The sequence below is a fragment of the Macaca fascicularis genome, chromosome 14 (assembly GCF_037993035.2).
Source record: "Macaca fascicularis isolate 582-1 chromosome 14, T2T-MFA8v1.1".
NCBI lineage: Eukaryota > Metazoa > Chordata > Mammalia > Primates > Cercopithecidae > Macaca > Macaca fascicularis.
This window is the reverse complement of record NC_088388.1, coordinates 69,376,908-69,390,501: the sequence shown is the minus strand read 5'-3', so window position 1 is coordinate 69,390,501 and position 13,594 is coordinate 69,376,908. Positions and strand designations below refer to the sequence as shown.

At 34.4% G+C, this 13,594-nt stretch overlaps 2 protein-coding genes across 2 annotated transcripts in view; one reads left to right on the top strand and one right to left on the bottom strand.

Moving 5' to 3' along the window:
- The window catches only part of MMP26 (matrix metallopeptidase 26), a 370,667-nt gene that overhangs the window by 311,853 nt on the left and 45,220 nt on the right, over positions 1 to 13,594 (top strand). The window lies entirely within an intron of this gene.
- Positions 9,542 to 10,477, bottom strand: LOC102120259 (olfactory receptor 51A4-like). The gene is given in 3 exon segments (XM_045371383.2): positions 9,542 to 9,750; positions 9,753 to 9,846; positions 9,848 to 10,477. Coding segments are annotated over 3 exon segments (933 nt in total).

Here is a 13,594-nt window from a genome sequence, read left to right as displayed (position 1 = left end):
TAATAGGCATTTGTTTGCTACGAATATAAAAAAAAGTAGGAGAATACATTTTTATAGGTATTTTTTCATATTATTTTATTGGCATGTACTTTAAGAAGCAGGAAGCAGATGCTTCCAGTCTTCCTTTAAGGCTTAAATTATTGGATGTACAATCTTAGAATCAGAGAGCTGAAGTAATTTTCACAAACTCACAGGGGCATAAGGGCACTTAGGGTACTGAATATCAAAAGTCATTCATTCTATGAACTCTATCTGACTATAAAATACAAGACCATAAATACATGACTATAAAATAAAATATAATATACTCTAGTATATTATACTTTCTTCCAGTGAAACATTCAACATCTATTTAGTTGCCACTTTAGATTCATTCCCTTTCTCATTCTTTTGGTCAACTTCTTTTTGGACAAAGTTTCCCCACAACCTTTTCTCGGATTTGATGGGTCTTCACACAGTACACAATGGGATTCAACAGGGGTGGAACCAGCAGAAAAATATCAGCCATGAGGACATGGATCATAGGAGACACATCCCTGGCACACCAGTGGAGCATGGCAGTACTCAGCATGGGCACATAGAAGATAAGCACAGCACAGATGTGAGAGATGCACATGTTGAGGGCCTTGCTGTCTGGGGGTAGCAATTCCCAGTACAGCCCTTAAAATCATAATGTAGGAGAAGATAGTAAACACCAAGTCCAGCATAGTAGAAAGTGCTGCACAGAGTCCATAGACAACATTGACTCTGTTGTCAGAACACGCCAGCTTCACGACATCCTGGTGGAGACAATAAGAGCGGGAGAGCAGGTTTCGATGACAGTATCCCAGCCTTTGCAAGAGAAAGGGCAGTGGAAGGATCAAAAGAACATTCTTGGAGGTCAGAAAAAAACCGTTTTGATGACTCTGGGACTAGTTAAGATAGTGTTGTATCTCAAAGGATTGTGGATTGCCACATACCGGTCAAATGCCATTACAGACAGTACAGAGGCTTCAGCGACTATAGACAGATGGATAAAAAATTCCTGGGCAAAGCATGAAGCTGCATGAATTTCACGGACATCAAATAGGAATAGTCCCAAAGTGGTGGGTAAGGAAGAGAGAGACAGCCCTAGGTCAGAGATGGAGAGCATAGAAAGCAAATAGTATGTAGGTTCATGGAGGCTTTGCTCTGTCTTGATAAAAAAGAGGATGGTAAAATTACCCATCAAAGAAAGAAGGTACATGGATAAGAAAGGAATGGATATTCAGATGTGACTTTTCTCCAGTCCAGGGATCCCAATAAGGAGGAACCTAAGGACTTCCATTTTTGTGTCATTAAGAGGAGACATGACACATAGGAAGATGCTTTACTAGGTGCTTACCTCAGTGCAGTTGGAAATTTCTTAAACGAAGTTATGGTAGAAGATATTGCTTTCTGTCACATTATAGATACTAAGAGTAGACAATTCTTAATGTCAAACATTTATATTTCTACTGTCAGTTCAGACTGAAAAAAAAAAAAAAAAAAAGAAAAGAAAAAGAAAGCCAAACATAAAAGCACATGGGAAGAATATGAGTTACTTCCTCACCCAGGAGTTTGTTGGAATTTGTTAAATTATCAAACAACTTAGGCTTTGCACACTTAACAATTCCAGACAATCCTTTGACTACATGAAAATACTCATGTCTCAATCTCATGAAACCAGTTATCTTATTTCAATTTTATAAAAACATCTTATTTCAATTTTATAAAAACTTCTTGAGCAAGGAAAGCAAAATTTTGAAGGAAACAGCACAGTTTACCCTGGATTAGGAGGGAAATTAACAAATTATCCCAAACCTATAATCATACCAACGTATATGTATAGGATGAACATTTCAAGTAATAGCAGAACTGGAAGTTCATAATTACATGATCTTGGGGTTAAAAAAAAAAAAACCTTTAGAAAATATGTAGTCTGACCCTCCTTCCTATACAGAAGGTAGTCTAAATCATGTTGAATGGGTAGTGATCCTCCAATACATCCTAACTTCTCCCCAGTATTAGCATATTAACTAATACCTAAAGCCTTCTACTTCATGGTTGAATACTCAGATTAGTTTTCTTCCTTGAATTGAGTTGATACATGTTTCTTAAATTTGTTTATCTTATTTTCTCTTCAGGTACGTAATCTAGTCCCATTTACACAAAATAGCTTCCTTATTATTTTCCTGATTTATTATTTGACGTCTGTCTTCTCCCTTAACTAGAATATAAGGGGAGAGAATCATGTTTACACTGTTCACTGTTCCATTTCTAACACCTTGCATAGTAAATGGAAATTAGTTGTAGCTCCAAAATTATTTATTTAATGGAATATCATTTACCAAAGTTAAAGATGGTAATAATTTCCCCCATTCTTCAGGCTACATTTCACTTATTTAATCAAATAAAATGTGTCTGATTTTTACCTCTTGGTTTGTGTTATTTTAGAGTCCTCATTTAGTGCTTCTCAGACAGCAAAATGTATTAGCTCTTCTTAACATCTCAGAATACAGTTCATTGGCTGTTTTCCTAAAAGAGTGGCTATCTTTTCCAAAGTTGTTATCTGCATAGATTGTATTTTCCATTATTATGATCATTTAGGAATTATTAACTCTCTATTTAAACAGGCAATTTCCCTCATTTTTAATTACCTGTCAATGTTGGATTCAGACTTTTCTAAGGATATTGACAGTATGGGAAAACCTTGGCTCCAAGGAAAGTATAATTTCTTGGTGCTTATGGGGTTATTGGCTGCTTTGTTGGGAGACTTTTTCCTTCTTCATAACCTCTCAATGTGCCCAAAGTTCTATCCCAGGACCTTGTTTCCTTGGATATCCATAGCTTACTAAGAGTAAATATTTGGAACTTAAGAGAAAGGCCAAGCCACAGATCATGACATAATATACGTCACTTACACATTTACACATCCTCTGAAACTTCTTATCTAAGCCACATAACTTGCTTTCTTTACTGTACTATCTAAAATAATCTTATGTCAATAAACTGTGGCCATTTGTGTTCTGGCATTTGTCTCACCATTGTCTTAAAGATTGCATGCATTATTCTTTAGCGGTAGTCACTATTGAGATTTAATTCAAATATATAGAACAAACACCCAAAAATGCAATTATTGTACTATATATTATATTTTAACTTGTAGATAGTAATATGCTATTTTGATTAATGATATATAGGTTTTCTCACTTAGATTATTATTTTGTCCATTTTATATATTAAAAACCCCACAAAATCTTAGAGAGGTACAGTGACTTAAGGTAGAATCAAGTGATAATATAGATATACATCCTTCTCACACATATCATACAGACTGGGCATGCCTGGATGGACATTCCTAATACTTCCCCAGACACATAATCCCACCAAAGTGTACACTCTGTCTCTCCTTGAAAATTCTGCAATATGCTTAATCTCCACGACACGTAATTTCCTCTTCTTTTTTTTTTTTTTTTTTTTTTTTTTTTTTTTTTTTGAGACGGAGTCTCGCTGTGTCTCCCAGGCTGGAGTGCAGTGGCGTGATCTCCGCTCACTGCAAGCTCCGCCTCCCGGGTTCATGCCATTCTCCCGCCTCAGCCTCCCAAGTAGCTGAGACTACAGGCGCCCGCCAACACGCCCGGCTAGTTTTTTGTATTTTTAGTAGAGACGGGGTTTCACCATGTTAGCCAGGATAGTCTCGATCTCCTGACCTCGTGATCCACCCGCCTCGGCCTCCCAAAGTGCTGGGATTACAGGCTTGAGCCACCGCGCCCAGCCGTAATTTCCTCTTCTTAATTTGACATTTAGTCCATCCTTTCAGAATCCAAACAGAAGATGTAACACAAATTATTTCAGATATTTTGAAAAAGTAGAATTTTGTCTTAGCATTTTAAAAGCAGTGTGATACTTTGCTATGAAGTCAGTGATAAGAAAGTGATCAGAAATAGGAAAGAATCTTTTAAGCTCCTCTTTTATGCTAATAGGCACTGTTTTATGAAGCTCTAAGAGCCCCTTGGGATGCCTACGAGCAGGGGCTGTTTGAAAGAATAACACAATACTTTATAGAAAATCTTCTAAAGATTAACTCAAGGAACACAAATCTAGGGCTGAACTCATAATGCAGGCTTTGGCTAAGAAAACTGCATGTGATCAGAAGTTGGAGGTCATATTCAAACCCAGCCCCTGTTCATTAGCTCTTGACCTTGCTCATTTTCCCCTCGCTATAATTAGCCAGGGGATGCTAATCAGCTAGTTGTTTTAGAGTCCCAAGTTCTAAAAGAGATCAGATCATTAATAGTGCACGCTCATTTCCCTCCAATTAGAAATTACAATCCCCTGTCTATATGCTTATTGACCATTTACATCTCCTCTTTTGAAGTATCTGTTCAAGGCTTTTGTTCTTTTTCTGTTGGATTATATACCTTTTCCACATTTATTTAAATAAAGAATGATTTTTTATATATGCAGGATATGCCATTTGCTAGCTAAGCATAGCATATTTATTATTTATTCTCTCACTCTATCACTTGCCTCTTTAGTCCCTTAGTCAATCCTGTTTATCCAATCAGTAGAATCAGTCATGATATTTTATGTAGATTTACACTACCTTTACTTTGTAGGCAGAAGATTTTCTTTGTAACAAGAATGAACAAGCCATGGGCAAGCAACCACATATAGCCAGCCTGTCTTTTCAGTGTAAATCATATCCAATTTACCTACTGTAATGCACTTATATTCTAATTAGACATGTGGAAATTAGAAAGAGACAAATTCATTATGGATTTTCACTTTCCACCTGAAATCTTTGTAAGTATTCCTACCCTCTGTAAATACACAAACACATACAAGTTCTTATACACTTGGTGATAATGAATTGCTTTAGTACCATGTTTCTTAAACTTTAATGTGCAAAGAAATTATCCGAAGAGTTTATTAAAATGAATATTTTGATTGAGTAGGTTTTGAATGGGATGTAAGTTACTATATTTGTAATAAGTTCCAAGGTGATGCTTATGCTGGTCATCCAAGACCGCCATGCTTGAGGTATGCTGCTTGACTACCATGCTACATTTTCTGTTAGATGGAAGCAAATCTGTCAATAATGTTTAATCTGCTTGGGAGGTTATTCATTTTTTATAAAAAGAAAAAAAAAATAGAAATAAACAAGCAAACTGTTTGCTGCAAGTTCGTTTTTTTTAAGAGTAAAACCTGCTGGATGTGGTGGCTCACGCCCGTAATCCCTGCACTTTGGGAAGCCGAGGCGGGCACATCACGAGGTCAGGAGATTGAGACCATCCTGGCTAACATGGTGAAATCCCGTCTCTACTAAAAATACAAAAAATTAGCTGGGTGTGGTGGCGGGCACCTTTAGTCCCAGCTACTCAGGAGGCTGAGGCAGGAGAATCACTTGAACCCGGGAGGCAGAGGTTGCAGTGAGCCGAGATCGTGCCGCTGCACTCCAGCCTGGACGACAGAATGAGACTCCATCTCAAATTAAAAGAAAAAGTAAAACCCTACTCAGACTGCTGCCAAGAAGAAGAACATGCCTGATAAAAATTGTCTTTCCTAAATTAAGTTGACTAAGGACTGCTTCTGTTGTGTCAAAATGACAATGTAGTGAGTCTTATATTAAAAAAAAAAGTTTTAATTTTCTTTTTTCAATTATACTACATTTGTTTGTTTGTTTATTATTTATTTATTTATATCCTGGATTCTCTTCAGGAGTTCTTGGATGTCTCTTTATCTTCTATTCTTGTTGCTTTATCTCCTATCTTAATGGGCCAGTTAGACCTGAATCAAAATTATAGGAGAGTGGTAATGTAGGGTATCTTTCTTTGTCTTGAATTTTGAGAGAGTGTTTTAATATTTTATCATTGACCTTTAGGCTTACTACTTTTTATTGAGAAAGGGGTTTAAGTTTTACTTTCTAAAATTAGAGTAGCTATCTTCTATTAGTTGGTTTCTAAAAATCTTTTAAAATAATGATTGGCTATTATATTTTATTGAACTATTTTTGCTTTTGTTGGGATAAAATATTTTCATCTTGCTCTTGTTGTATTTAAATGTATTTTTAAGTTCTGATTATTTTAAGAATGTTAATGATCTCACAAATAACAAAAAGAGAAAATTTTCTGGCTTATTTACATGAAAAACATTCAGATATGGGCAAACCAATAGGTACAAACACACGTAGACCCACACAACTATATTATACCTTTTTAATGTGACATGTATGGGGACTCAAATTCTCAAGCAAGAATAATGCATTCAATTAATGGATTGAGTTGATTGTACACAATTAATTCAACATATTAAATAATATTTTTTTCATGGTATCAAAACTTTGTTGGCCCTGGAAAAACTAAGATGTTTAGGTTGTACAGACAAGTAGTTGCCTACTTTAAAAATTACAGTATTGTTCTCGTGTAACTCGTGTATCATACAGGCATATTTTCTCCATCTAATTCACATATTCTCTATATGGACTAAGTGATGCTGTCCTTCGTCCCTTATAATTTTTTAGTGTTCCATCCCTTACAATGTTTTCCTGTAAACTTCTCACAAATGACCAATGTCCAATAGAAACAAAACAAAACAGAACACAACAAAACAATAACAACAAGACTTACTAGAATTTTTTTTAAAAGTATTTGAACTTGCCTTTTGGTGAGGTTTACATCCTTTGCATTAGTTTTTGCACATTTTCATTTTTTATTAATCGGTCTTTTAACATCTCTCAAAGACTTCATTGTCTTTCAATTTTCTCAAAGTTTTTCACTGTTTCCTTTCTCAGGAGCTTCTCTGGTATCAGATTGCCCCTAGGTGCTGTGTAGTTGAGCTCAAGGTAATTTGTGTAACCATGGAGCTTAATCATTTATTATTTGATAGTTACATTTCGACTAGGGCTTTTTGTATCCTTGGCACCACTGACATTTTGTGCTGGATCATTCTTTTGGGTAAGGGCTATCCTGTGCATTAAAGAATGGTTAGTAGCACCTCCAGCCTCTAACCAGTGGAAGTCAGTGACACACCCATGCCCCCAGGTTGCAACAACCAAAGGTGTCCTCAGACATTGCCAAACGTCTCTTGGAGGCAACATTGCTGCAGTTGAGAGCCACTGTTTAAAGAGCCCCAGAGTTGAGCTTTTAATCCTCCAAAAACTATATTAGTCATTTCAGGAATATGTGAAAATCATTATGCTGACCATAAATCTTCACCTCCCCCATTGAGATTTATGTATCTTTATTTTATTTTTCATTTCATTTTATTAAGACTGTCAAAAACCCTTAAAGTACAGATTATCTTTGAGACTCTTCTATGTGACATCTATGTACAATATCCTGAAAGAATAAGATGCCTATTAAAGCCACCTAATTGCACCTCATCTTTTTAGTGGAAAAGAAGTCTTCATATTGGGCTGCCTAATATCACACTAGGAGAATATGAGCTTCTATTTCTTTCAATTAATAAAATATGTCAACTACTACTTTGTTGTACTACAACCCCAAACCCATATCTGTATTTGTAAGGTTTTGGAAAAGGCAGATAGATATAGTTTTGCACCTCAAACATAGAAACAGTTCTTGCCCTGATCAGATGATAGGATTTTCTATACTAAGATAGGTTTGTGAAAACATATGTAGCCCTGAATTTAAAAACTAAAATGTACTCAAGATAATACTATCCCGGAGTATCAGAGATTAGGTTTGAACCCCAGCTTTTGAATTCCTCTCTGTGTGAATTTCATTAAATCAAAATCTCAGAGCCACAATCTCTTCAGCTAAAATAAACAGGCAAAAAACTTTTATAAAAAGCTGGGTCATTGTTGAAAACAAATTTTTAAAATGCCTAAAAATATCTGGAAGCCTATCCTGCATAAATTAGAGGTTTAAAACAATGCTGGTATCTATAAAAACTTTCCATTAATTGTGAAGTGTGGTCAGCTGTGGTCTGATTATCATTTTTTTAAGCATTTGACACTCCTGGAAGGTGTTTCTTGATTCATCTGAGGATAAAAGTGTAGGAGACTTGAACTGACGTGGTTGATAAAAATGACTTGATTCAATGAGTAGGTAAAATGAAAAGGCTAAAATAGTTTTCACAATATGCAAGATTTTGAGGTCATATTAGGAAGGAAAGTTGGACAATTTTTCAGACACAATTTCAAGGCAATAAAATTGTCTTTAACAGCATATCTTCTTTTTCCTGTTTTAAAAGTCATTAGCATCAATGATATGCCTATATTTGAAATAGATGACTTAAAAACTTGTATCCTACCTTGAAATGTTACTGAACTCTTCAGCAAACATCTTTGTTAACAAACATGGTCTTCTTTTTAAATTCATTCATTAGCAATTATTTATTAAAATCTACTCTGCATCAGAAGTGTCCTAGACATTAGGTAGGAAAAAATAAAGAAAATAGATAGGTCTCTTCAATCACTTAGTGTACACTTTATTCAAAAAGTAGAAAGAAATGAAATAAGCATAAAATGTTTCTATGATTGCAAATATTAAGTATAATAAAGAATAAAGAATAAACCAGCAATGAAAGAGATAAAAGAGAAGGTCATAATACAAACTAGGGCTAGGTAATCTATGAGGAAATTAAGCCAACTTTAAAGAAAAATAGAAATGCATTATACAAAATTGGAGTCAAGAGCATTTTAACAAAAGAGATCTGATGTGAAAACTCACAGAAAACAAAGAGCTCCATAAATTCAAAAACTGTTCAGTAAGTCGATGTGGCTGGAGATTAATGAGTATCTGATGATGTTGAGTAAGTATAAACAGTCCAGCCCATGTAGGGTCTTAGAATATGTTCCTTATTGATTTAACTGTGTATCTAATGAAGTAAGAGTTCAAATTTTAAAAAGACACTTACACATTCACTTTGCCTATTGATTGCTCTTGCATTTCATTGTGAATCAATTATAAGGCAGGGAACTTAGCAATATTTTACTGAAGAAATGCTGGTGACTACAGACTACTGGTGGGGGGAAAGTTAAGCAGGCAGGATTGGACTGAGAAACTATCTACTGGGTACTATGCTCACTACCTAGGTCCCATATATCCATGTAAAAATCCAGCACATGTACCCCCATATCATATATAAATGATTAAATTTAAAAAAACAATGGTGGTATACTAAGATGATTAAAATGGATAAAGTGACAGAGTTAATTTAGGTCTAGCATTAAAAGAACTTGGTATAAGAGATTGAATGTAGATAATGAGAAATTCAACTTCTGTCAGAACTGTAAAAATTGTCATTTTTCTGTCTTGGTTGTAATTTGTTGCTTGTATCAGAGACACTATCATAAGACATTTATTTTTATTCTGGTTAACTGAAATGGGGACCTCAGGTAATGTACTTCCTGTTTATAGTTCTATTCTCATTCACAGTGTCAAGAGTGAATAAAATAAATCTATGATAACAACAAAAATATGTGTCGATAATTCTTTGTGTCAAATATTAGGTTTCTCAAATTGACCTTAAATATCTTACCAGACATTTCCAGGTTTTCTATCACATATGCCTGTTAAATCTTCCGTTGACACAATTTTGCTACAACTCTCACTCTAATCTGTTTAGTTTTTACACAATAAACAATTGGGTTCATTAGTGGAGGTACAAGTAAGAGAACATTTGCCATAAGAACATTAATGATGGGAGAGACAGGCCAGGCAAAGTGGTAGACAATGGCCAGGTTGATGATGGGCAGGTAGAAGATGATCACTGCACAGATGAAACACAAGTATTGAGAGCCTTAAGCTGCTCCTTTTTGGATGCAATTCCCAGTACAGTCTTGAGGATCAGTACGTAAGACACGGCAATGAGAATAAAAATCCACCATAAGGCAGAGTGCTCCAAAAAAGTTGTAGATGACATCAATTCGGTTGTCAGAGCAGGCCAACTTCATGACATCCTGGTGGAGATAGTAGGAGTGGGATAATTGGTTTTTCTTACAATATCTCAAGCTTCTTAAAGGGAAAGGGAAAGGAAGAACCAGGAACATGCTCTTGAAGGAGAATACTATTCCTACTTGGGCAACTCTGACAGTTGTCAGAATTGAGGTGTATCTCAGAGGGTTGTGGATGGCTAGGAATCTATCAAATGACATGATCAGGAGGACTGAGGACTCCAGTACTGAGAATCCATGAATGAAGGATTCCTGGGCAAAGCAGACATTGGATGAAATTTCAGGAGCATTGAACAGGAAGATGCTTAACATAGTGGGCAGAGTTGATAAAGACAAACCCAAGTCAGACATAGCCAACGTGGAAAGAAAATAGTACATGGGCTCATGCAAGGAGGGCTCTGTCTTGATGATAAAAAGGATGGTGCAATTTCCTAGAATTGCAATAAGATCCATGCTGCAGATGGGGATAGAGATCCAGATGTGTGCATATTCTAGCCCTGGCAACCCAACCAAGAAGGTGGTGATGTCAACATATGATGTGTTGATAATGGACATGATTCATTCATAGGGCTCTGCAATGAAACATACAGATGCTTGTGTTGGTAAACTGGGAATATCTGAAAATTTAGTAGAAAAAAAGCAGTGTTAAAATTTGTGGCTTCTTTCAGCTTTCTTTTGAGAGAACAAAACATTTATGTGGCTATCATAATGAAGAGAGATGGCTGCTACTTTAGACTAGAAGCTGTCTATAAAATACTTTGAAAAAATTATTTCTGGACATGTTATTTCTATAGAGAATCCAGATTTAAATTTTGCATTTAGTTATGCATCTGATCTCATTTTTTCCTGTAAAATATTAGTAAATGCTGGTCAATTAACTGGAATCTTCTACTATTTCTTGCTTTCAGATCTATGTTCTGACCTTCAGTTCTATGTGATTAATTGCCAGAAATAGAAGTCAAATGAAATCCAAATAAATGAGAACATCTGGTTACTTAGCAGTGAGTGGATATGCTGGTAGGCACTTTTGATAAAAGCTAAATAATTCGGATATACAAACCCAAGGAATTGTTGAATTTATCCACCACAAAAGACTTCTCTTATATATACCTCTTATATATAAGGACTTGTCTTATCCTTTTTACCTAACCACTGGCTCTGGGATTACTGATTCTCTGGGGATTGCAGCAAGGCTAGATCTTTTCTGACAATAAGAATAAACATTTTCAGAAACAGTAAATCAGCAGAGTTAGTTGATACCAAGGAAACAAATAAACATCTAGATCTGTAATAAGGAAAAATTTTGTTGGAGAATTCTTTAATTGCAGGTATTAGAGAGACACAGTAAATTCTCTGCAAAACTAGGATACTTCTGATGGATATTTGGCCTGTCAATTACTTCTCTGCACAAGGTCAAGTCTAAACAGAGATGCTATGAGTTGATTCTGCATTCAAGGAAGTGTTGCAGGACAAACCTCCCAGGACACAATGTGTCATCCTAGATTTTATTTCTGAATCCTGGATCCATCTGCCCAGACCCGTTAGACATCACTAATTAAGTATCCCTTAAAACCAACTTGTCCAACTTAGACGAGTTTTTCTCCCTTCCCAAACCTGCCCCGTTTGAGGGACCTACTTCGGTAATAAGCCTTTATGTTTAAGAAACAACAAGCCAAAAATCTGAGCTTCTTTGTCTTACATTTTGTACACAATAATGACCAATATTTCTTAGAAAATTAAATAGTTTTACTTACTGAGTTCTATTACCAGATGATGATTTGGAATCTTGAAATTTTTTGAATAATATTATCAAGCTATATCATTATCTTCATTTTACTGATGAAGAAATTTTTTCTCAAGATCAAATCATCTGTTTACGATTATAGAAATGTTGTAGGGTAGAGGTAAGAGAGCAACTCAGGTCTGTTATATTACTGATAATTAAGTATATAGCACGCTATCAGGATTGCCAAGCAATATTTAAGGTGTTATAAACTGAATGTACAGCTGGAATTGTGTATTATTTTTAGCATTTTAAACTGACTACCAAATGATTGTAGGGGATAAGATGAAACATTTTGTCCTACAGTTGCAAATCTTTGCAACAGTGAAAATCATGCTAGTATAGAGATCCTAAGGAAAAGGCTCTCGAGGAGAAAAAAACTATATACTCACTCCTATTAGTAAATAGTCATTGGAAGGATTTCAATATTTAGTTGACTAAAGTGTGGAAATAAAAGAATGTATTACCATAACCTTCCCATAAACTCTTTTAAACTATGTAATGATTACTTCATAATTGGAAATTGCCTACTGCTTGCTTCCCCAATGAAAATAAGTCTCACTTGGTTATGTTGTCAAGAATTCTCTCCTTCCACTGTTGCTTTATCTCTTAGCTTTCTCCAGGTACTTCTTATTAAAGAGATAGTAGAAAGTTTGTGTGTGTGTGTGTGTGTGTGTATGTGTATATGAAAATTGCCTTGGCAAGGACATGTATTAATTGGTTTAATGTTCATGTGTTAATTGGCTCAATGTTCAACTTTGTGGACCAAATCCATTTGTTTTATGACAATTTAAAGTAAGCTACAGTAAGACAGGTGGTGCATTAGTATCATGGTGGATGGCATATACTAGCTTATTAAATATTTGTTGAATGAATAAATGATTGTATTTTTTAAACTGGCATCTTTTTTATCTTTATTATTATCTTTCCCATTTTGCTATGCTTGCTATGAAATAAAAATATGGGTTTTAGCAACTGTAAAAGCTATTCATAAGGATTTTTACATCATAATCTTGTATTGATTTTCAACTTAATTTACATAATGTTTTAAAAGTGTTATTTGTATACCGAGAATATTAATATAAAATTATAACTATAATAATAAAATGAGGCATGTATATGTAATTATTAATATTTCATTCTAGCAATTTGATGTCTTTTTCTTGTAAAAAATAAAATGTTGCAAATCAGTTGAGGTTTCTGTTGGTTCCATATACTGAAATAATAGTGAAGGGAGGTAAATCATACAGATGAGATATGGCTAAAGCAGTACCTATACAGAAAATTATAGGTTAAATTTATTTATTAGGAAATAACAGTTGAAAAATCAAAAAATATAACTTCCATTTCAAGAAGATAGTGAAGGAATAACAACCTAATCTCCAAGAAAAACAAAGAAAATAAATTGGTAAAATCAGAAATGAATAAAATAGAAATATGATATAAAATAATGTCACCAAAGCAGAAATTTGATTCCTTCACAAGTTTTAAAGAATCAATAAATAATTTAACAAAACTGAAAGAATAAAAAGAGAAAACACTAATTTTATTTTAATAATAAAATCAGAGAACGTAAGTACAAATCTATAGACATACAGATAGTAAGTAGATATAATAACTATAATAAATAACTTTTTTCAGTAAAGTAAATCATTAGATAAAATGGTGAAATACTTAAAAAAATACTAGACTCCAGAATTTAAACAGGAAAAAAGGGAAAGATGAACATGTTGTATCTCTTAGCAAGTCTATAGACATACAGATAGTAAGTAGATATAATAACTATAATAAATAACTTTTTTCAGTAAAGTAAATCATTAGATAAAATGGTGAAATACTTAAAAAAATACTAGACTCCAGAATTTAAACAGGAAAAAAGGGAAAGATGA